This window comes from Medicago sativa, chromosome 8 (genome assembly GCF_051527215.1).
Source record: "Medicago sativa cultivar Bolivia chromosome 8, Bolivia_mono, whole genome shotgun sequence".
In the NCBI taxonomy this organism is placed as follows: Eukaryota; Viridiplantae; Streptophyta; class Magnoliopsida; order Fabales; family Fabaceae; genus Medicago; species Medicago sativa.
Window position 1 is genome coordinate 83,026,267 of NC_140756.1, and position 25,821 is coordinate 83,052,087.

Genomic DNA, 25,821 nt, shown 5'->3' on the forward strand with positions numbered 1-25,821 from the left:
CATCCTTCATATTAGAGATGTTTTACATGAAAATGGAAATACAACATTGGTGCATGTTCTTAGGGAACAAAACATGTGTGCATATTTTATGGCTAAGGAAAGATCGCATGGAAGGTGCTCGCTCACCGGAACTGCCCTCCGCCGGCATGAAATCTCTCATTCGAGATATAAGCTTGGAACTTAATTTCGTCTCTTTTTTTTTTTTTTCTTTTTGCCTCGTTACATTGTAACACTACCAAAAAAAACAATATTAAATAAATTCTAACAAATTGCCAACTATATTTGACAAAGCATTTGGATTTTTTTTAAAGTGAGTAAAGTGTAAAGTGAGAAAATTGTTGATTATTATTTTAACAAACTCTAAATTTGTTATGATGTACTTTCGATATATACATTTAATTTATTAATTAACGGTTTATATTATTCATTCCATACTTTAAAGTGAGTTGTAGATGAGTTGAATCCTCTAACAATAGTATAGTTAACTATGTTGTTAAGAGTCCCACATCGGTTAGGAGTTGGCACGACAATTTGTTTATAAGTGGGGGCAATCCTCACCTCACAAGCCGGTTTTGTGGGGTTGTGTTAGGCCCAACCACGATTTCTAATATGGTATCGAGCCTCTTCACGATTCTTTGGGCCACCCGTTATCGGGTTTCCGTTATCGGGCCACCCATCATTTATGTTCACGCTTCGGATGTGTAATCCCGAGCGTGAGGGGGTGTGTTAAGAGTCCCACATCGGTTAGGAGTTGGCCCGACAATTTGTTTATAAGTGGGGGCAATCCTCACCTCACAAGCCGGTTTTGTGGGGTTGTGTTAGGCCCAACCACGATTTCTAATATATGTCGAATCATAATAGAGAGGCAAACACGTGTTTTGATTATCAAAATATCAGCTAATCAATATTTGATGAGATTTCAATATATCTAATTTATTTTGTTATTCTGTTTTAATTTCTCTTCATTTTAATCTTAGAAACAGTAGGAGTAGGAGTAGGAGTTTGAGTTTTGGTTTAATCATGCATAGAAATTCAAAATGAATTTAAGTTTTACACACCAACAGTGTAAATTATGTTTCCATATACTCCATCGTCATGTACATATTTGTGGTGATATTTCAAGAACTAATCTATAAAACTGACCTTTGTACCAAACCCCCACAGTTGCGCTAACTTAACATGAGAAGGAAAAAAATGAGCTTGTGATCAACACAAGTTATAAACCACCAAAGTAGTAAAAGACAATTGTAAGTTTGTAATTGTAACCAATCTTGAAAAGAATATCCCTTACTTTGAAACAACTGAAGCAAGTGTTATAGCATCAATGTATATATGTATATGTGTACAATTAAAGGTCTAAGGCGGCTACAGAAAACTCTATTTTCAATAACCAATTACAATACGAGTACAACTGAAGCTCTATATTCCCTTTGAAAATGGAATATATTCATGTCAAAAGGCTATGAATTGTTGGAGTTGGAGAGTAATGTAACTCATCATTATTGTTGGAGCAATCAGAATGCATGATCAGATCTTTTGTAGAAGCCATTCCCTTATTGTGTATGATCATGACATTTGTAGAAGTATGATTCAGATTTTTTTTCTTAGAATTAAATATTAATTTTGATGTTTTTGACGCTTAAAAATTCATATTTAAAAGAAGGATACATTTGTATCAAATATAATCTAAAATTTAATCAGACATTATTAACCTAAAATTTAAACGTCTAAGCCAAACAGAGTGAAGTATCATATGTATCAAATCAAATGGCTTTGCTGGCCTATTCATCTGAAAATGCTTTCGTACACGTCTAACATTTGAATACAACACCCTATACTTTGTTTCTGTAATATTTTGTAAAATAGTCTTAATTTCTGGTATTCTATCAACTCCAATTTCCATGGAGAATTGACTCCAATTAAGCACATCACTAAAAGGCAAAGAATAATTGTCACAAATTATCACTGGCACACAACCTGCATAAATTGCTTCCACCACTCTTGGACTTGCCACTTCATGTCCACTAGGGCACAAACAAAACTTGCTTAGACCCATCAACTTTGTATAATCTTGACCTTTTGGAAGGTACTCATGAACTTGAACTTCTTCATCCTTGTCCTTCCAACTCTTGAGCAATTTTTTTCTAATCTTACCATGTGCCCCACCAGCAAAAAAAGCTAAGATTGTTCGGTCATTAGGGCGTTGGTCCGTATTAGGAGGGCCAAGCTTTCCAACAGGCAAATTCAATTGAGGGATGGACACGTCTCTGTTAGGCAAAAATCCTTCTGAAGTGTTGGCATTGCAGAGTGCTCTGATGAAGTACTTGAAGAGTTCAGGATTAGCATATGAAACTCTTGGTCCCTGAATCATTAGGTAAAAGGTATTTTCTTGTAACATCACATAGACTTAAATTCAAAAATGCTAATGAAAGCAGAAAATGGTGAAATTGTGAACCTACCCAATCATGGCATGAAAGCAGAAAATGGTCAGCACCTTGACTTCTGTTCCAGTAAGGATACTTGTTTGCAACAATGCTAATATAGTCCTCAACTAAAAGCTGTAACCGATGAGGATCATAATCTGATCTAGACCTTCTAGGCTTGTAAACATAGCGAATGACCTTAGACACACTGAAAGGAAGAAAGAAAACATGGGCCAATTCAGGATGAGTTGCCTTGAATGGACTCTTGTTACTTGTGTCTATTTCATCAATGAATTGACCTTCTATGGAATATTTGTTGTTTACAGGTCCATCATGTACCAATGGTTGCTCTCCTTCCTTGTATACCCATACCTTGAATCTCTTCACCATCTCCATGTGGCTCCTGCTTTAGGGGAAACATAATTAATTTTTATAGTAATTTAAGTAGGTAAATGCTAATATGTGCCCCAATGACACATATCAAGGAGCTCGACATAGAAATATTCATCTTAAAAATCGTGCATTAACATTATACTCCCTCCGTTTCAAAATGAGTGTCGTTTTAGGTGTTTACACACATATTAAGAAATACAATGATTAAGAGAAAGAGAATGGTTATTTTACCAAATTATCCTTATTAACTATTGGTTAGTTTTAAAAGTAATACATTGGAAGTGGTTTACGAGTATTAATTGGAGGGTACAATTGAAAAGAAAAAGTTATTATTGCATTGGAAACTGAAAGCGACACTCATTTTGAAACAATTTTTTTTTAAAAAGCGACACTCATTTTAAAACGGATGGAGTAAAAGAATAAATTCAGAAGTGTTATAATTAAACTTAACTGGTGAAAAGCATGTGGATTCAAGTAAATGGACCCTTTTGGAACAAAACTCTGTTTCATGGTGGTTGTGTACTTCTTGGACCGAATTGCTTTCTGAATCAATGCTCGTGTTTGTGATAAACCTTCTTCAATCCTCTCCAAACTAGTCATATTCTTTCTCCTATGACCAAACTGAAAACAAAAAAATAAAAAGACATGTAAGAACAATGAGAGCACTTTTCCAAAGATTATCAAGGTTGAATAGTGAATACCTTAATCCATGTTTGACTTATATTATTGTAGCTGCCATTGTTTGAAGAGGTAAAGAGAAGCTCGTGATGTGATTTCCCTTGTGGGGAGATCACACTTACATGATTGCCTTTGATATTAAAAAGTGCTAAAGAAGGTGAGTGGAAATGAATCCTATGATCTTCATCTGAAGGAGTGAAAAATACAAGGAAAAAATTGAGGAAGAACACTAGAAAGATCAAAGGGCATATTAATGAAGATTTGAAAACTTTCATCACTTCATTCACAAGTTGAAAATCTGCCCCAAGACAAGATGCCTCAGCATCACCTCCATGTATAAAATAACTTTAGTTGTTGTTATTTAATAATATAAGATAAGTGTTAGCAATACTCTCTTTCACACTCCTCTCATCATACGTTCTTTTTATCGGTTGAAATTTATACGAATTTCATTCAATCAACAGGTGTCATGTAAAAAAAATAAATCATATAATTCTCACATAAAATCGGTAAGATTCGTGCAAATTTTAACTAATAAAAGAGAATGCATTGATAATATAGTTTGAATATTAATTGATGACACGACTTAACACCAAATAAATAATCTTATCTTATCTCAAAACAAAACAAAAGCTAATCAATATTATTTCAAAAAAAGATATCAATAACTTTTAAACTTGTACCGTAAGCAAACAATGTAACAAATAAATGGTGCCGTCAGCTACGGCCCACTTACATAGATGCTCACGTGAACATGTCCTTAACTTAACATTTCTATTGCATTAAGCATCTACTAAATTTTGGAAAAAGACATCAATTAAGTTAATTAATAACATACAGAAACGTTAGCTAAAATAAGAGCAGTGTTGAAACTTAAACTAATGTACATTAATTAATCATATGACAGCTACTGCCACTCACTAAACTAACAGGTGAAACATTAATCAGGCCATAGCCATGGTTACATTAGGACTGTTAACCCAGTGAAATCATTTGCTTTTGTCTATACAATTATATTCCAATTGAATACATAATGTTTACAGAACATAATTACTTGAAAAATCTTCAAGATTTATCTTGTTTTAGCCAAGATAACTCATATCAAATTACATGGAAATAAATTCAGAATAGGAGTCTTCCATTCAGGGGCGGATTTGAATAGGGCATGGTGTGACAAGTGTCACACCAAATTTTTTTATTACTTTTTTTATTAGTTTACTTATAGTTTTATTCATATATTAATACAAATATCTTTTATGTTTATATATGTGTTTATATTTTAACTCGTATATTAATACAGGAACCTATTATTTTTTAATATATACATGTGTCCGTATTTTTACTCATATATTAGTAAGGGGACCTATTTTTTTTAATTCTTACATGTGTCTATACTTTAACTTATATATTAATACGGGGATCGATTTTATTTTTAATTTATACACATGTCTATATTTTTACTCGTATTTAATGCATAAATAATGTTTTGTACAATTTGTTCATCTCTCTATATTTTTATTCATATATCAATACATATATTTTTATTTTATTTTTAATTACTACGTACGCAATCGCGACTTGCTTTCAAAAAAAGAGTGCAACACGCTTAACGTTCATATACACGGGTATTCGCTAGAGCATTTGATTGATCTCTTAAATTTAATATTATTTAATTATTTGACGGAATTTTTTTGCCCCACCGATATTGTGAGTCGAGATCCGCCCCTGCTTCCATTCAAGTGTTACGGGTCAAGAAGTTCATCTTCTAACAAATTAACTACTAACATTTGTCGGAGACTTTGAGTTACTCAACAAAAATACTAGTAGACAAGCTCTTACGAGCTATATCCAAACTTGCCTCAAGGGACACTTTCATGCATAAACAACTTTTTTTATTGTGAATCAATGAGTCTGAAATTAAGTCTTCTAAGCCAAATTGAATGAAGTATCATGTGCATCACATCAAAAGGCTTAGCAGGCCTATTCATAACAAAATGCTTTTGAACTTTCATCACATTCATATGCAACTTCATGTACTTATCTTTTGAAACATTTTGTAATATAGTCTTAATCTCTACTATTTTCTCCACTGGAATCTCCACTGAAAATTCACTCCAATTCAACACATCATTGAAAGGCAAGGAATAATTCTGAGAAATAATCACAGGCACACACCCAGCATTAATTGCTTCCACAATTCTTGGACTAGCCACTTCATATCCACTTGGACACAAACAAAATTTACTTAGTCCCATTAATTGTGTATAGTTTTGACCCTTTGGAAGATACTCATGAACTTGAACTTGTGCATCTTTGTCCTTCCAATGATTTAGTAACAATTTTCTAAGGTCACCATGGGCCCCACCAGAAAAGAAGGCTAATGTGGTTCTGTTTGATGGGCTTTGGCCCAGATTTGGTGGGCCTAACTTTCCAACTGGTAAGTACACTTCAGGGATAGACACATCCCTTTTAGGCTGGAACCCTTCAGAAGTGTTTGCATTGCATAAGACTCTTGTGAAGTTTTTGAAGAGGTTTGGATTTGCATCTGAGATTTCTGGTGCCTGAATTATCAAGTAAAGTAAAAGCATTTTATTTAAACTTTGGTTGCACACATTAAAAAATTTAAAGCATAGCTTATAATGTTGATAAAATATTTCTATTATGTCAGACTAATTGAACTGCAGAATGGAAAACATTACATGAAATATGAATCTCCAAGCAAGGCATTTATTCTATCTGCAGGTTTTAATTCAATTACAGCAATTAATATAGTTCTTTTCTGACACCAGGTTTTTCTAAAAATACATTATGGATTAAAATCATGACATGTTTCAGCAAAATAAAATAAAAAATAGGGACATGCCCTTCATAACCAAATTCACTACAATCAATAATTAATCCATACTGTCAATGCAACAAGCTGATCTAAGCCATTGGATAGAGATCATATAACTCATATTATAACTTCGACAAATTTAAATTGTTAGATAGAAATCAAATAGTTTACGTTATGACTTCAACTAGTCAAAAAGTCAGAATCTCAATCGTCCGATCTTTATCGACAATTCATATCATTGTCAATTGAGCAACTAACATCATCAAATCCATTGTATATACTTTTTCCACTAATTAGTATTGTTTTTTTTTAGTATATATTAGTAATATTTTCAAAATGTACATGATGGTTAAACAAATTTTAATGCAGAGTTATATAGACACTAGACAGTGCATACATGCATATTATGAAAATAACAATAATAAACCTCAGCATGTTGAAGTTGCTAGTAATCAAATGAAGTGACAAGAAAATTACCCAGTCATGACAAGAGAGGAGAAAATGGTCAGCACCATTACTTCTATTCCAATAAGGATACTTATCAGCAACAACATTTACATAATCCTCCACCATTCTATGAAGTCTGTCACGGTTGAAATCCTTTTTGGACATAATTGGCTTATAAACATATTGAACCACATTAGCAACACTAAAAGGAAGGAAAAATATGTGTGCCTCACTAGGGTGCTTAGCCTTAAAGGGGCTCTTTATGCTATTGTCTATTTCATCAATGAATTGACCTTCAATTGCATATATGTTGTTCAATGGTCCATCATGTACTATTGGTTGCTCTCCTTCTTTGTATACCCATATCTTCAATCTCTTCACCATCTCCATGTGGCTCCTGATTTTCATAATTTTAGAAAAAAACAAGGACCTGTTAGCAATAAATTCTAATGATAATAATAATTGGTTATCAAGGTTTTAAATTGCAGGTGCAACTACAAATCCAATGTTTTAAAAAGTTGTCTGACCGCGATGGTAGTTACAGCATCACAATTTTTTAAGTCTGCAATCACAATTACGCGGTTGCGTCAACTATATTTGACTATGATTTTTTGCAGTATATATCAAAGTCTTGGTAACTATATTTGATTATGATTTTTTTTATAATATCAAAGTCGCAAATGCAACAGTGTCATTTTTAAAAATTAGACTAAAACAATTGAAATTTTAATTCAGAACTTCTCAAACTTAACTGATGAAAAGCATATGGATTTCTGTAGATGGACCCTCTTGGGACAAAAACATCACGCCTCCTTGAAGTAGTACTGTAATTCCTTGAAAGAATTGCTTCTCGAATTGAGGCTCGAGCTTCTGCCAAACTTTCTTCAACTCTATCCAAGCTAGTCATAATTTTCTGCATGCAAACAATGAAATAGAAACTTTAATTTGGTTTGAGAAAACAGATAGATAATACAAAACTTTGGGCTGAAACTTTTTTTGTTGATCATGAATACCTTAATGCTACTGTTTGCTTTATGGTCAAAGCTTCTATATGCAGAGTTATAAGTCAGAAACTGATGAGGTTTAATTACTTGTGTTGTGTTATTCATGTCTTTTATGCTAGGAAGAGAGAAAGGAAAAACAAAGAAGGAAAAATGATATCCTTTTTGAGAAGTGAAGAGATAAGTGAGGAAGAAGAAGAGTGATAGTAACAGTGATGCTGTGAAACATCGTAAAGCCTCCATGGCATGACAGTTTCAGAGTTGCAGGTTGAATGAATATTTGCCTTCATGATATTTAATTATATATGTTAGTATATGTTAGGAGTAATTAAGGTAATGTATATGAAGTCATGTGAGCATGTCTAAGAAGTTGCAGACCTAAGTTATTCCAAGACTATATATTCAACAATCTTTTAGTATTAGGTGTTCGTATGGTTGAAGGCATGTATTGTATCATCAACCTGAAAAGTAGGGCTAGTGTAGTTGTATACATTTACAAATTACCTTGCACATGGATCATGGGATGAGGACATTTATTTTTGTGCAAGTTTAAAAAGAATTAAATTGTACGTTAATCAGTTGAGAATGAGAATTGAGATACATACGAGAAAGAGGAACATACTAGTACTTTTATAGTACTACATATTTTCAATGGTTTGATATTATATTTATGGATGAATCTTATTAATTCACGTGTGGATGATCACATAATAAATGCATGGGGTTCAAATCTCTCTTGGATCACACATTTACAGGTGTGTGAGCTTTGTACATTGAAATTCAAACTGCGCATTTTGTTGAAAGGGAGGAAAGTCCAACCTCCTCGAGAGGTGAAGAGATCCATGATCTCGAAATGTAGTACTAGTAGTAGTAGACTCCAAGTCAATTCTTATCTTATGATGATTTTTTAAAGCAAAATCTTATCTTATTATATGATAATTAGTACAATTACGCATGTTAATTTTACCAAATCAATCGCTTTTTATTCAGCTTTCTTTTAGTCCGTAAATTTGTCTGTTTATTTTTTAGTCATTTTATATTAGAAGAAGAATAATACTTGTAAAACCTTTTAAACACTCGGTCAACATTTCATTTTCTCTCTATTATTCTCTTTCTATTACATCATCAATTTATCAAATATATCACATCGCTTTCTTTATCTCTATCTCTCTTAAAGTATAAAGTATAGTATACATTTGTGGATGTCCATCAAACATTTTCTCATTGTATATTATCATCGCCAAGGGCAATAACTTGCACTTGATCCAAATTTATTTTTATCAACAATTATATGTGGGCGCCTTTATTTTTTATATACGCATTCAATACTTTATTTTTATCTATGTTTTTCTCTTCTCGTCTGCTATTACATCTAACTTTCTATTCCTATCTCTCTCTTGTAAAATGGATATTGTATGTCTTTGAAATATTTTCCATTTTTTATGGGCGTTATTTATACGAATATGCAACACATCAATATATCCTACCCCAAATACTTTAGCAATTTTTTTTTTTAATAAAACTTTAAGTGAATTTTTTTTTTTTTGAGTGGGGGCTTTAAGTGAATTTTTGTTCCATCAATTCATTCACATGTAATTTAAATTAAAAACGAAATAAAGTCAAATACGTATTTAAGCCTAACATTATTTCAAGATAAAGTTTTAAGTACTTTGAAGTTTGTTTGAGTAGCAATATCTTGTAGGTAAAATTCATTCAAAACATAAATTTATATTAAAATAAATACACACACATATATCCTTAAATATATGAAAGATGCAGAATAAAGTAGTCGTTAGTTGTTTTATGGTATATTGCGTTGAACATTTGATGTCAATGGACGCATAGTGGAACTGGATAGAGTGATTTGCATCCATAAAAATGGAGTTTGGTTGTTTTTTACAAATCAATTTGGTCACTAGACTCGATTCTACTTGAAACTACAAATAGTGGCTTTCACATTGAATGTCAAACGATTTCATATATCATTTTGGTCTAGTGATTAATTAGGAAACTTAAACATGCTCGAAGATTTGGCTACCTTCAAGAATAGGTTACATGGTAAAATCCCATCAAGCGTAGACAAATTGAAATCACTACAAGTTCTATATTTATCATAAAATGAGCTCACAATGTTGAATAAACTACAAGAGGTGAGACTCATGGATAATAAGCTGAATAGTGCTATTCCACAAGGAATCTTGTTAGGTTCAATCTCTTCAACAACAAATTCACCAATAAGCTTCCATCATCACTCACCAATTGCACCTCACTCGTTAGGGTTCGTATCCAAAACAACGAATTTAATGCTTTTCCCGTAACAAGATTTGAACATGTTTTCTATAGATTAAAAAAATAATGTTCTTCCCATAAATACAACTCAATTGATAGTTGAGTTCAAATGCTGAGATTTCCCACTTCTTAACTTTTAAGGTGTGGTCTAACGACTTGACTATTTGACCCAAAATAAAATTGATCAAATTTAAATTTCTCTCTCTAATTAGTTATTTTTTCCTTCTCAAAGATAGTCAATTTATTGTTGTTAAATTCCTATTTTTTAAATTAAAGTTTCAAATTTCAATGTGTTATATTGTATATTCATAACTAAATCGATTCATTATCATTGATCATGAAGATTTGACTAGAAGTATTTGTGAACAAATAATACAAGGGTATGTATGGATGTAAAGTTAGTCAATAAAAATTAATTTTGAGGGAATTGATTCTGGATAAAAGTGAGTTGAATGTAAAATGATTTATATTTTGATGTATTTATGTAAAATTGGATTCAACAATAAATTTAAGGCTAAAACCAATTATAGAAGGCAAAAGGTAAAAATTACAACTTCAGGTAGAATCAATTTTGTAAGCAAAATCAAATTTCATTCCAATCATCCTAACATAATACTAAAAGCAATTCTACTATATCAAAAAAAAAAAAAAAACAATTCTACAACCTCTTAAATACCATGTTTGACCCTCCAAAATTAAAACCAAACATATGTCAAATGTTGCTTGAGACAAATCGCGCATGAAGAGAACAATTGAAATGTTTCTAATGAACATGACGAGAGACAAATATGCCCTTGATGTATATGGTCTTTATTATAGATCACATACATCATTTAATGAATGAATCTAAAATGCAAAGTTTTGCTTATAATAGTGACCAGAGGGTGTATTATCATAGGTCAAACACGTCATTAATTTCTTGTTAAAGGTCACATTTAAGATGCTACGGGAATTATTTTCACTCCTATGGTTGAAGAGATTAGATTGTCAAGGTTGGAGCTAATTTGTACCTAAATCTTTACTCTACAGGTCTACGCACCGCAATAGACACTATTATAACCAATCTAAAATCAAGTTAGTACAAAAATGTTTTTAACATTGTAGAGTGTTGTCAAACTAGTCTATAAAATTATTATTATTGTGTCAAAAGTGTCCTTAAAATTGAAATTCTTCAAACACGGTAATCTTTTTGGGTTCTCAACCACATTAGTCCTTTTGGTTTGATCTATTTAGTCCTTTACATTGTTTGATAATAGGCTAATATAATAGAATATTTTCATTTTTCATTGATCATTTTAACATTTTGATAATTTTCATATATACAAATTACTTGATTGCTTCAACTTCAAGGTCTAACTTAGCGTTTCACTCGAAGCCAATAAAGTGAGATGATTCCTAACTCATACTACCATTAATCAGTAGAACACTTGCATACCTAAACTAGTGTTTCTAGGAATAACACAATAACATACTATTGAATTATAAATTCTAGGTACAATAATATATTGAATAACAAATTCAAATGGGAGGGGAGAAAGAAAAATACATGAGAGTTTAGACTCAGTTGATAGAATGAAGACAACAAATATTATTTAACATTTTGATGAATGGCATAAGCCTCTGAATTGAGTTGTAATTATCTCACAGTTGCTTGAAATCCAACAATGCAGAGAATCCATCTCATGCTGCACATACATATATATATATGTTGTGAAACATAGATCCTTAATTTAAGCCTTGTCACACCCAAAAGTGTCACGCCATTCTAGCATTTTAAGAGTAGCTGCATAATGTGATAATGCACCAACCACAACCAAAATATGAAATATTTGATGACTATGTCCTGCTAAATCAAACCAACCAGGCCTCCATCTTTCCGGTATCCGTGTCACATAGAACAAAGTCCCTATCAAGTAAGACAATGCCATGACACATTCATATGCTAGTGTAACATTGCGTCGAGGATTTCCCCAATTTGCAACACAAGCATGAACTGCAGGCACAATGCCGAAAAGTCCCATTGAACAGAACAACATAGCTCGAAAAGCACGGTGTTTACCGGTAGAAAGTGATGGGGAAAGCAATGTTACTATGGTGAATAGTCCCATGGCTGTAATACCAGCTAGGTAGATGAGTTGCCAATGAGGTTGGCATAGGAAAACATAGTAAATTTGAGGGAAAAAGGAAGTGATGATCATGACAGCGATTCCAACATAATCTATTCTTAACAGAAACAGGTTTAAGTCATGGGAGTGACATGAAAAGAGGTGGCAAATGCTGCTAGAGAGGAGACAGAACATTGAACCACCTAAGAAGACAAAGAATGGCCACCTTGCTATAACAAATTCTAAGGATTCAACTTCCATTGCCAATGGTAATTGATGGTTTAAATCAAAGAGTAACGCCGTTCCCTGCAAATTCTTACATTGTCAGTACTAAAAATGAAATCCGTCCATAATTTCGTTGCTAAGCGTTACATATATCAAAATTAAAAGTCGATTTCATTTTTCGGTCTCTAATTTCCGTCGGTAACTCAATTTATTCACTTTTTTAGTAGAATGATCAGACTTACCAGAACTTTGATGCTATCAGAAACATTTTTTTCACCACCTGAAGAGATAGACCTATGTATAAAAAGATAATATGCAAAATTAGTTGAGAATTGTGGTAACAGACACTATGCTATTAGCTAGACAGTTCACCTAATAAAAATCTTCATCAAAATTGAATAATATAAAAACAAACACAAAAAACAAAACTAGAAGCTAATATTGGAATAGATAATGTAAAAAGCAATTTTGCTACGTACCCTTGTTCAAGTTAATTACATGTCCACAACAAACTACATAAACTTTAGTACTATTGGTTTGTCAACAGGACGGTTACCTAAACTTGAATTTAAACCAATTCGCCAAGATCTAGTTGTTATTGTTAACTAACTTTAATTTATTTATTTTCTAATCAAACGTGTGTGCAAGAAGCCAAGAAACCATTTTCATCTCATGTTTGTTTTGAGTGTGTTAAGCAATAACAAAATACAAGACATAAGCACTGTTCCAAATTTATTTAGTTTTCCGAATTTCTGCTAATAAAATTTATTTAGTTTTCAATTGGTAAGGTTACCAAGGTATTTTAGAGATCCAGCTCCTCTAAAGTTAAAAGTAAACAAAATTAACAAATCAAATACAAATATTGCAAGTATACAATAACAAATAAAGAGTTTATTGAATAACAATCATTGATTCGTTCATTTTACACTCGAGCTAAATTCATATTTCATTATGTATTTGTTGTTTTCTTTATCAGAAATATTTTTGTACTCACACTTCGACATTCGACACCCTATAAACATACAATTTTTAGCACTAGGCCAGAGTGTATTGTATAAGGTGTTGAACATATTTATTTTTTAAATTACAATTCTCTTTGTTTAATCTAAAAATTATACACAACACCAATGACCTGCAGGTAACAGCTGGCATATGCTTTCTGAGAAATGTTGAGGAACCAGATTGGTTCTCTTATTCTTTCTGACAGTGTGTTTATGTAGCTTTGTCCTCTCACATATAAACACATAAACATATAATATAGTAATTAATTATTAATAAAATACCTTGTAAATTGTTGCAAGAGATCCACCACATGAGGCTTCATCAAATTGGCCAAGGTCAACCCAAGAAACAGAATAAATCCAACTAAATGTCTGAAAAGGCACATGAAAAAACAAAAACAAATCAACAACGTTAACCTAATCAAAAACACCAGACAGAATGAAAACAAAAAAAAAAAAAACATAGATAGATTCATAGATCTTGATGAAAAACTTACGTCCAAACATTCAAAGTTTCATTATGCCAACGAAAGAGACTGAAGAAAGCTTCTTTCAAAGGCCAATTGGCTCTGTAATAACGTAAAATATATTCATTATCCTTCATATAATTCGGTAGCTCCATAAAAGACACAAGAGCGTAACGTTGTTGTTTTCCTTTGTTCCGATCATGCGACATCTTTATATTATCCTTGGACTGTGTAAAAGACAAGGTTTCATCAGTTTCTTTACCTCCTTTGTTCCTCTTGACAACACAATTTGTCTCACAATAGTTCATCTCTGTTTGGTTTGTTTGTCACCAAATCAAACAAAACCAAATCAAAGGTTGTTTGTGTTTCTATGATGATGTCTCTCACACAAAAAAAAAAAAATGAGAATGTTATTCAAAAATGAAGATGATGGAGCATATATTTCTCTGACTTGGTTGTGTGGCTAAATGTTGATGATGGAGTAATGAGGGTTGCACTGCACCAACTGCAGCATTTAAGGGACACACTCTCCTCCGTAAGGTTTGGCACTATGTATGTATGTGGGGTTTGTTAAGTAGTTATAAGACCCAAACTAATTTATGATGGCTGAAATAAACTGGTTTGGTTATTGGTTTCATATGTCGTCATTTATATACATACATACATACATATTGCTTCATAATCAAGATCTCACACGTGTGGTGTTAGACAAAGGTAATTCATCATCAAATGAAACCATATCCCCTTGATTCCATAACTTTACGACTTTTCAACTAGCTAGATTAAGAAATAATTTATTTATATTAAAATATTTAATTTTATCATTAATTATTTTATACTAGTAAATTAATAAGAAGGTTAAATCCAAGAAGGTAGTTAACCCAAGAACATTTGAATAAGAAGATAAGAAATCTCTTTCAACTTAATCAAATGTTCTAAGGGTAAATCGAATTATGAGATTGTAATAATGTTTAATCTCAAATTTTTCCATCCATTACATTTATATGTGACCCGAGTTTCGTAGTTGCGTGTAGAAGATATCTCGATTAAAAAAACAATAAGAAGGTATAGGTGAAAATTAAAAATTATTCTATGTTCAATTTTAAAAATACTCATTAATTCCTTTTTAAAAAATATATATTTGTGATTTTGAAACAAAAAAAAATATTGATAAGATTACCAAATGTTTGGAATAGAGGAAATATCCGAGTTGGTCAAGTATATTCAACTTAATTGGTCACCAAGAAAAAAATTCTTCCTTCAAAAAAAAAAAGAAAAAAAAATTCTTCCTTCGGAAAAAATAAAAAAATAAAAATTTCTACTTGGACAAAAAAAATAAAAATTCTACTTTTACTTATGGAGAAATTTAAATTTGAACCCATTTGTCGTTACGTTAACTACCACTGCAATATTTATTTTTTACTTTAGCTTAAGTATTGTGCATTTGCTTAGTTGCCATTTTTTTTAGGACTACGCAATCAACGGATGTTTTTATATGAAATAGAACAAGAGACAAATTAAATAAAAAGGAATGTTTTGATATCCGAGTCACATTTTAAAATCCCTGACTTTTTTTTGACAAAAAACAATCCCTAGCCGTTAAATTAAATCCCAATCTATCATCCTTTCTTCACAAGTGTGAGAAGCTTGGTAGAGAATACAAAAAAAAAAAAAAAATTGAATGACCGTAAAAAGGATGAACCTTTGATTGAGAAAGCATAAGATTGCAAAAATGGTAAAAAGATTACTTGCTCACATTCAATGTAGACTAGCTTCACACAAATCATGAGGAGGTCAATGGAGGTCTTATAATCTTGGATATATCGGATGGAGATTAAACTTTTATCTTTTGATCGTCGGCGTTGGAATTCAAGTGTGAGTAATTAAGTTTTACACAAATTAAAAATACATGAAACGTTGGATATACAAGAGAGGTGATCCATATACCCAATGTCTTAATATTTTGGATGGAGATGTGGTGTCTAAGTCTCTTAGTAGCTGCGGGACGTTTAGTCTATTGTCGTTCCCAACGCTCCCAACGATCGAGGAGCCTATTAAACAAGGGTTAATGGTGTCAATTTTTTTAGGGAAACAAACATATAACATTTCATTAATCAAAATGTGTTCAATAACGTGGTCGTCTCTCGTTGGAAAATTTAGCGATTTCATAAAACATGTTCAACAATTATGAATCAAACAAAGCAGAAGCAAACAAAGCATTGAACATGATTATGATCGGATCTACGACATGTTTGATTTATCAAGGATATTAAAAATTATGGTATTAGGAATACCTGGATAAAGGATAAAGCTTTCATGTAGCCCTCTCGACAACGACAATAAGGAGAGAAGGTGATCTCAAACAAACATCAACACGGTTAGTCGCAGTGATTTGGTTCTTCCTCAACCGGTACCTTTATGCCTCAAGTTCTCTTCGGATGGGGAGAAAAGAGAGTTCGCCGTGTACGGTATATTGGGGACCATAGCCTCTTTTATATTGGATGGCCATTAGGGTTTCCCATTATTCCGTTAATGGGTCATCCGACATCCACTCATTGAGTCCATATCAACTAATTAAATATTTAATTAATTATCTAATTAGAAATCTAATAGCCTTATTACTTAATTTGATCACTAATCAATTAAGGCTCACAATTGATAAATAGCTAATATAATTATTATTACGATATTTGCCCACATAATGATATTTGAATATTATTAAATAATAAAATATTCCAACAATCTCCCACTTGGGCTACATATCTTAATAATTATATCGAATTCTTTAGGCGCGCAACCGAATGCTATTTATCTTTAGATTTCAACCTTACAATCTGGTCCACCTCATACATTAATAATGGGACCACCGCGGCTGTCGTCACCGACGTATAACGTGACGGAACCCCGACGACCACCATACCAATGCACTTGATGACATAGATCGATATGGATGAGTGGCATGGAAATTTCATGTAATGTGATCTCTAAATCATGTTTATTTCCAACTGATCCAACTGAAAACTTTAGTGAGATCAAACTGAAGTTTGCAAATTCAATATTTGCACAAAATGATACGTAAATGGTTATAATAAATATAACCTCATGAACTTTATATCTCAGAAAATCATAACATAAAGTCTGTATCAATACCAAAACAAAAGTATAGAACATAAAGTAAAAGAGACTCCCACTAATCCAAGACATCCTTAATAACAACAACCATATGAAAGACCTTGTGTGTCATGTCTTTTGAATAACGGATCAGCTAGCATAAAGTTTGTCTCTACTTGTTCTATCATTCAACAACAATAATCTATAAGGTAATGAACCTTATAAACTTTGTTATCAAATAACTATACGATTGAATTATGTCACTATATAACTTGAGTGGTCTTTCAATGCCTTTAACGATATGCAACCAAGTGACATAAATACTTACAAATCATTTCTGAGTTAGGATGTATGTCATATATCGACATCCAAAAGTCGAGTCCGACACAAAAATGATCTCCAAATTGTCGATCTCCGATGTGAGCATAAGCTCTCTTGTTCTCTTTAATAATCCTTAAGGTTGCTTTTCAACAATTCAAACTTTGAATTGCTCAAGTATCTCGCCAAACAATCCGATTATATATGCTATTTCTAAATGCATATAAATAGGATCATACATAAAAATCCTATAGACAAAGCGTAGGAAAATACTTAATTTTCAGAATTTATAAATTTTCTAATGGGCAATATTTGAGACCGAAAGTCTCTCTCGGTGATTGTCACCTATAATTTATTATGTCAATTTATTTTCAACTTTATTGATATAAACCTTTTGTGACATCTGAAGGATACTTTGAGAATAATCTCTAAGTATCTAAAACTTAATACAAAAGAAGTGTCCCCAAGATCTTTCATCGCTAAACTTTCATTAAAGATATTCTTGGTTTCACATAACTAATATATCAATGTTGACTAAACAAAATATAATTGACACATTAAACTTGAACTATAAATTTACTCCCACTTGAGCTTAATAAAACCACAATTCTCCATAATGTTATCTCAAAACCAAATGAGACAATTACTTTATGAGAATTTGTGGTAACACTAAAGAGACAAATTTCTTAACTTATAAGTGGATTTCATGACTTTGCAAACCATCTATTTTGTATCAATTGACACAAAAGTTTGATTCGGTTGCACCATATTGTATCATTAATGTCACCATTAAGAAACACTATATTGAAATCCATCTTGTGCAGCTCCAAAATTATAGTAAGCAAACTAGTATCATGACTGTCCTAATAGAGTCATTCAATTAAACTAAATAGAATTTCTCTTTTCAGTCAATTCTTAATAACACTAGAATCCCTAGTTCTTGAGGGTGTTGAGTTTGATCTATATGAAATAGTTTCTTAACTTGATTGAGAGGAAGAACAATAATGTCCCCATGAGGATCCAAATATACTATAATAATAATAGTAACTATATGAATTAATTTAGAACTAATTCTTCCTCATTTAATTTTGTTCTATTACCATATCTCTCCCTCAAACTCAATATCCTCAAGAAAACTTAACAATTTATGTCTCAAAATTTCCTTAATTTGTGGGACGAAAAATTTATAGTATTCAAAACCTTAAACAATATAGAATGTCACAATCATAACTGAATCGACTCTAATAATTGAACTTAAAAGACACATTGAATCATCATTTGAAAATAAAACTCAAAATATCTTGATTTATTCAAAGAGAAATTAAAACAAAATTTAATTCAAATAATGATTCACCAAATTGTCTTTTAAATACAAAAATAAGCTAGTAACGACAATCTAAAAATAGTTCAAAGATGAATAAAATAATCTTTATCGACTATGTCCATTCTAAATTGATATATCTTTCAACATCATTGGACATAAATCAGTCAAGACTACCTTTCTTTATTTGCCCTTATCTTTTGAGGTATTTTTCCGAATGAGCACCATTTTATTTTCTCTTGCTTCAACCTTTCCTTATTTGCACACTTTATGAATTGATCATTTAAATGATCATTTCTAACTGTAACAGTTATAAACTTAATTGTGCAAAGAGAATACTATACACTGAATTCTCGAACAAGTCATATGATAGTCGAAATTACCGAATTTTCGAACAAGTCATGTGATAGTCGAAATTATAGTGTCTCGGCAAGATTAAATATTTACATAATGTGCTCCTAATATTTTCTTTGCCTAATAATCTTAATGAAATACTCACTCTCCAAGGAGAATTTGTCTTTCTCTATATTGCTTTGAAAGCACTTTAGTTTAAGCAAAGAAAATATGACAAAAATATGTCTTCTTAAATAACACCTCAAATATATATGATATCTTAGCTTTATGATCGATCACATGTGACCTATAGAATTTGGTGTATACTCACTTGTCAAACTTGATTCTCACATTGGGTACTGAATTTGTGAGAGAATGTGAGTTTTACCATCCTTATCTAAGGTCTAGATCCAAGAACAATATCAATGTTATTCTTTAAATCCTACATTAGAATTTAACTCAAAATAGCAGATACATAAACTATATTAGTTTAAAGAGAACAAGAGTAGTTAAAGTACTCACCAAAATACCTTGTGCACCATCAATATCAAGTCTTTAAACAATAATATCAATTGCTAGTGGTAATTTACAACAATGATCAAACAAGGACAATTTACTTTGACAAAGAATAATTGTCATACGCTTATCATAATATATGTGAATGTAAACTCTTAAATATTTAAATAAGTTTACACCAACACAACATCATCACACATGTCAGTAAAATATTAAATAAATGTGCTTCTTTATTTGTAAATAAAAGACCTTAACAAGATACCAAGCGCACCATTAAAACACAATCTTTGGATTGCTAAGAATTAATCGCAAGCGTACTCTCAATGCAATGATCAAACATTGGTGATAAGTCCTGTCAAATAATAGTCACCTTTGGGCATACTATTACCCACATGGATAATTACGTTATAATCACCACATATTTACCCTCGCAAGTGCACAATTATCCGGCCAAGTTGAGCCTTCCTTGGGGCCGAACAACAACTCGCATGAATAATTTTACACTACATCTTTTGTAAGCTTAATTGAAATCAATTTACACAACAAAGGTTACTTGGGCAACATTATTGTTTCAACCGACTCAACTAATTTTACTAGACAATTTTAATATACATTAAATTGGGTGATAAACCTGTCAAATAATAGTCACCTTCGGGTATCCTATTATTCACATGGAAAATTACTTTATAATCACCACACATTTACTATCATATGTATGTAACTATCCGGTCAAGTTGTGCCTTCCTTGGGGCCGACGACAACTCACATGAATAATTTCATACTACGTCTTTTGTAAGTTCGGTTGAATCAAATCTACGCAACGAGAGGGTACTTTGGCAACATGTTGTTTCAACCAAAACAACCGCAATTACTAGACATTTCACAAGAAATTAAATGGGAATGGTCTTAAATTTACAAGGCACTACCGACATAATGTAGGCCAAATTAGTTCTTTATGTTGCTAAGTAATCATGAGGTCACTCGGCAACTCTTAAGTGTGAAGACAAATTCACGAATTTGAAAGAAGATGCAAGTCACAAATCACACCAATGTGTGTATGACAATACATTTACATATATCGCATAAAAGCAACAACAAACATAGCATGAAATATATTCAAAATGCATGATATGACAAAATATTATTGTAGAAAACTTAATAACAATAAACTCTAACATCATAATCATGCTATAAGAAAAATATTCAATTTCAAACCAAAAGAAAATTGAATCTTATATATACCAAAATATTCATGCCACAATTGATTCACAAATATAAACATGCTATAATTGATTCACAAATATAAACTGAATGATTCTTTAAACAATATAAAACACAATTCTAGAAAAAAAAAATGTTTTCCTAAATAAAGGAAACAAACTTTATGTGTCTATAAATAAACAAACAAAACTAGAATTAATATTTCCCAAAATTAAAGAATTCAATCCTTACTTTAAGTACTACCAAATTATATCACATTATTTTGAGATTCATTCGTAGTAAAAGGAAATAAATCTTCCACAAGTATATATAATAACCAAATATATATAACAAAACTTAATTTACCTTATTTCTCAAAATAAACTTTAAAGTACAAAATACAAAGTTATGTGAATCAAAAATTTAATTTCAAAAAGAAATTAAACCACATAACATGATAATGGTATTTTAAAAAACATGTCAAATCAAATCCAAATTTTATTTGATCTATATCTAAATATGCTAAACATAATTATAATAGTATAGCATTAATATTTATTCCTAATTATAAACCATAATATATCACAGATGTAATATAAGAATGACCCTTATACAATTGATCCTTATCCGTCAAGATAAGTTTGATCTTTATCTTAATATATAAGGACTCACAAATAAAATAATAATTACAAATGTGTTAATCAAACATAATTAGTCAAAAGAATCCGAATAAATCAAATAAAAATGATTTCTTGATGTAAATGAAATATGCCATCCAGAACACTTAATTTAGGAGAACCCTTAATTTAGGAAAGAATACAAAAATAAACCGACTAATATATTTGGAAACATAATCAAATATATTGGGATTTGTTTCAAATTCAAGTTTAGGAAACAAATTAGACTTGGCAACAAAATCAAATATACATAAAATTGTTTCAAATCAGACTCGATAAATTTAATATTGGTCAAATTAAATAAATTAATATCATTGAACAATGGAAAATTTGTCGAGAAACTCTCCTCCACAAAAACAAAAAAAAATTGCCAAACATTAACAAAAAAGAAAAAGAAATATATTGAATCGGTGAATTGCGGCTTTATGAAACCATACTACTGTTACAAACCAAATCACATATACTTGTGAATCAAAGCAAAATTCCCAATATTATATGCAATTTACTGGAATATGATTTCTTTAAAAAACAAAATTCCAAAAGGAAAAATAGAGGTTAATTTAATTCAGAGAGGTTGACCATGAACCCAAAATTCAATAATAGGGTTCAAACAAAGGTATTCATAACTGAGTAAACAACAATAAAATACCGTAGCGATTACGGCAGCACATCCATAAAGAGTTACGCAGTGCAAAGCATGAAACAAATTGTTTTACTGTTTACAAAACATTTTACAAACGCCGAACACACATCAAGAATATGATTCAATAAATAGCGTTCATAAAATATAAAACCAAAACATGCATAATACAAGCAATCCCAATAAACCAAACATGAAGACCCGCTCGATACCACTTGTTGGAAAATTTAGCGAGATTTCATAAAACATGTTCAACAATTATGAATCAAACAAAGAAAGCAAACAAAGCATTGAACATGATTATGATCGGATCTACGACATGTTTGATTTATCAAGGATATTAAAAATTATGGTATTAGGAATACCTGGATAAAGGATAAAGCTTTCATGTAGCCCTCTCGACAACGACAATAAGGAGAGAAGGTGATCCGAAACAAACATCAACACGGTTAGTCGCGGCCGATTTGGTTCTTCCTCAACCGGTACCTTTATGCCTCAAGTTCTCTTCGGATGGGGAGAAAAGAGAGTTCGCCGTGTACGGTATATTGGGGACCATAGCCTCTTTTATATTGGATGGCCATTAGGGTTTCCCATTATTCCGTTAATGGGCCATCCGGACATCCACTCATTGAGTCCATATCAACTAATTAAATATTTAATTAATTATCTAATTAGAAATCTAATAGCCTTATTACTTAATTTGATCACTAATCAATTAAGGCTCACAATTGATAAATAGCTAATATAATTATTATTACGATATTTGCCCACATAATGATATTTGAATATTATTAAATAATAAAATATTCCAACAGTCTCAGCAAATGTATGTGTTGTTTCATTGGCTTGTCTCTGCACAAACTCAACAATGAAGTTTTCATAAGAAAAGTTTCCCAATTTTGAATAATCCTCCCAAACATGTGTCAATTGTCAGGTGAGAAATTAAACAGTATAAATTGACATAAAAAATAGACCTGGTTATACAAGTTGACATACAAACTTGTGCCCGGCTTATATTATTTTGGAGATTCAAAGTAGAGATTATTTTTGGAGACCAAATTGGATATGAAGATAAGAATTGTGAAGATAAAAAAAAATGTGCAGGAGAAATATATGTCAAAGTTTACAAAACTGATTTATAAAGTAAAATGTGTCACGGTAAAATATGATTAAACGCTTGTCCAAAATGATTCACATTTTCAGCTAGTTATGGAACTTCTTGTTCTTTTATTAAAATAAATAAATAGAACTTCTTGTCAAAAAAAATAATTTTTGTTCTAATATTAGTAAGTTCTTTAGTAGTGCTATAATGTTTGTACTTTTTATTCGTTGATTATAAATGAAATGAATTAATATTGCATCTGCTCAAAAAAATGTTTGTACATTTTAGTGAAAAAAACATATATTTCTTGATCGATGCCGTCAAATATAATCGATACGTTCTATGAAGTGAGTAATATTCACATGAGTCTCATTATTTTTAAAAACATAACCCCGCCAATAAATAAAACTCATACTAAGCCATATGAATATTCCATATAATAATTAATAACTATAAAAAAAATCCATATCACAAAAAGTTACAAACCTTACTCCATCTGGAAAGAAAAACGTCACTCCATTACCTCGTCACTGGTTACCTAAACTAAACTCTAATTAATGTTGTTGTACTGTCTAATCTAATTCGTTTGCCATTGCCAGGTCAATGTCGGAAATTTGAAATTTCGGTCACTAATAACCTACCAACTTCTTTCTTTAAGTGTGAACTGCAGCTATTATTTTTTCGAATTCAAGACATAAACGTGTACTATAGGAGTAAATCATAAATGACATTAATTTGGACAAATTATTTTAAAAGTTAAGAAGGGATTGTGTTCCCATTAAAGAAAAAAGAGGGAGTGCTTGTAGCCACATTTTGTTGCACAATGTTTGCAATCAATCTTGTAATTTTTTTCCTTTTTGAAAAATGTCACTTTTATTTTGGATGAATTTTTTCTAATTAAAATAATGTTTCATGATTTTTCTCCATTTTATTCATAATTAAAATCAATCTATAATGTCTTGTAAGCACAACTCGGTTGGTAGTTGCAAGAACAAATCATGCATGGGTAGTGGTTCGAACTCCGAATTCACTACTTCTCTACATTTAAAATATGTTAGCCTCAACCACTAAGTTATTTGATAAAAAAAGAAATCGACATAGGATTTCCATAGTTTAGATGCATTTAATTTAAACTAAATTTGATCAATTAATCACTTGAAAGTTCTGGAAAGTTCAACCAACCACACTACATCTTTCTTAATTCCATTACTCTTTCTCAGATGCCATTGTCAAGTGTGCAATAGAGGTGAAAGATTGGTTATTACCTATCATTCTGTTTCTGTTTTATGCATTTCTTTGTGTGCATGCAACATTTTGTTTTGTTAGAACGTAGAAGTTCGGATGATAGAAATACTCACCATAAATATTTTTGGGAATTGACGGCTAGTGCTAATTTAATAAATACATTAAACTCCGATACCAAATATAAAATAAAAAAGAAGAAAAACAAGACAGAACAACAAAACATAGGGTCATGTTAACTTGTGCCCTAAGGGCACAAGTTAAGGAACTTAAAATAGAATTAAATAATAAATTTTAGGTTGAAAAGATAACTTTTGAAACTTTCAAAATATTAAATGCACAATTTCCAAGAAGAAACTTCTACTTTTGGTTCCTTAACTTATGCCTCAAGGGCACAAGCTTAACATTTTCCCAAAACATAAAGCAGAACAACACATGACAAACTTATAGGGTATTGAATACTCCCTCCGGTCGCTATTATAAACAAAAATCAACTTTTTAGGTTCATTCATTAAATGATGTATTTGATCAATAATATAAACCAAATACATCATTTAATGAATGAACCTAAAAAGTTGATTTTTGCTTATAATAGTGACCGGAGGGAGTAGTAGTTTTTATTTTTAAACGATTTTTTATGGACAAAAACTATTTTTGTATTTTATATAACTTGTACGTGAGACAAAAGTTGTGTTGTGGTTTAGCGAGCGGCAAAAATGTCCCTTTTATCTCCAATTTGTCATGTTCCATAAACAGTTTTACAAATTAAACATTGCACAACTAAAGAAGTTGTAATATCTTGTCCTTCATTTTTTAGCAAATCAAACACACCCTTAAGGGTCCATTAGGTAGCCAATATAATTATATCCTATTTTGTCTCAATTTAATATTTGATGAGATAATATTCTGATATGAAAAGTTAATCCTCAAAATTATCTTATTCTAGTTTTTTATGTTAACCATTCGGTTCTCATCATTAATCACTTGAGTCTAATTGTTTGCTTTTTTATTTTGTCTTTCTAATTTAAATTATTATCCTAAATTTAATATAAAAGTATAAGATCAGAAATTAAATGCTGATTTATTCCTATAAAATATAATTTATAAGTTAAAAATTGAAATCTAATAAAAAAAGTTGATATTAAATAAAAAAAAATTAATCATCATTCTATTTTTTATTTTTTTTAGAAATAATTAATCATCATTTTATTGAAATTCAAATATTTAAAAATAAGGTTATTAATTAAGTTTGACTTGAACTCTTTCATAGAAAAAAAGGGGTTAGACTTAAACTCCGTTTGACAGTTGCAACTATAACACTTCCCCTTAATTTAAATATTTTAGAGATACAACACCTAAATCATTTATAAGCTCTTCCAAATCTTGCTTCATGCCATGGTTTATCTCTTAGGTTAGATTTTATATTATTAATATGATTTTTTCTATGACTATGTATCCTATAAGTATGGACTAGTGTTTACCAGAGCAGATCCAAC

The 25,821-nt window shown here is 31.0% G+C and overlaps 3 protein-coding genes across 3 annotated transcripts; all 3 read right to left on the reverse strand.

Moving 5' to 3' along the window:
* Positions 1 to 1,685: 1,685 nt before the first annotated feature.
* Positions 1,686 to 3,904, reverse strand: LOC146902305 (putative glycosyltransferase At5g20260). The gene is made up of 4 exons (XM_085733926.1): positions 3,518 to 3,904; positions 3,268 to 3,437; positions 2,460 to 2,826; positions 1,686 to 2,362 (listed from the first exon to the last, which is right to left on the reverse strand). The coding sequence occupies exons 1-4, from the start codon at positions 3,767 to 3,769 to the stop codon at positions 1,694 to 1,696; spliced, it is 1,458 nt and encodes a 485-aa protein (XP_085590052.1). The 5' UTR covers positions 3,770 to 3,904; the 3' UTR covers positions 1,686 to 1,693.
* A 1,437-nt stretch (positions 3,905 to 5,341) lies between these two features.
* LOC146902306 (putative glycosyltransferase At3g42180) lies at positions 5,342 to 8,121 on the reverse strand. The gene is made up of 4 exons (XM_085733927.1): positions 7,791 to 8,121; positions 7,530 to 7,690; positions 6,808 to 7,174; positions 5,342 to 6,055 (listed from the first exon to the last, which is right to left on the reverse strand). Exons 1-4 carry the CDS (start codon positions 8,019 to 8,021, stop codon positions 5,387 to 5,389), a joined length of 1,428 nt encoding a protein of 475 aa, XP_085590053.1. The 5' UTR covers positions 8,022 to 8,121; the 3' UTR covers positions 5,342 to 5,386.
* Positions 8,122 to 11,513: 3,392 nt separating this feature from the next.
* HHP1 (heptahelical transmembrane protein1) lies at positions 11,514 to 14,488 on the reverse strand. The gene is made up of 4 exons (XM_085733437.1): positions 13,896 to 14,488; positions 13,681 to 13,770; positions 12,640 to 12,691; positions 11,514 to 12,478 (listed from the first exon to the last, which is right to left on the reverse strand). Exons 1-4 carry the CDS (start codon positions 14,171 to 14,173, stop codon positions 11,798 to 11,800), a joined length of 1,101 nt encoding a protein of 366 aa, XP_085589563.1. The 5' UTR covers positions 14,174 to 14,488; the 3' UTR covers positions 11,514 to 11,797.
* Between the last annotated feature and the right edge of the window lie 11,333 nt (positions 14,489 to 25,821).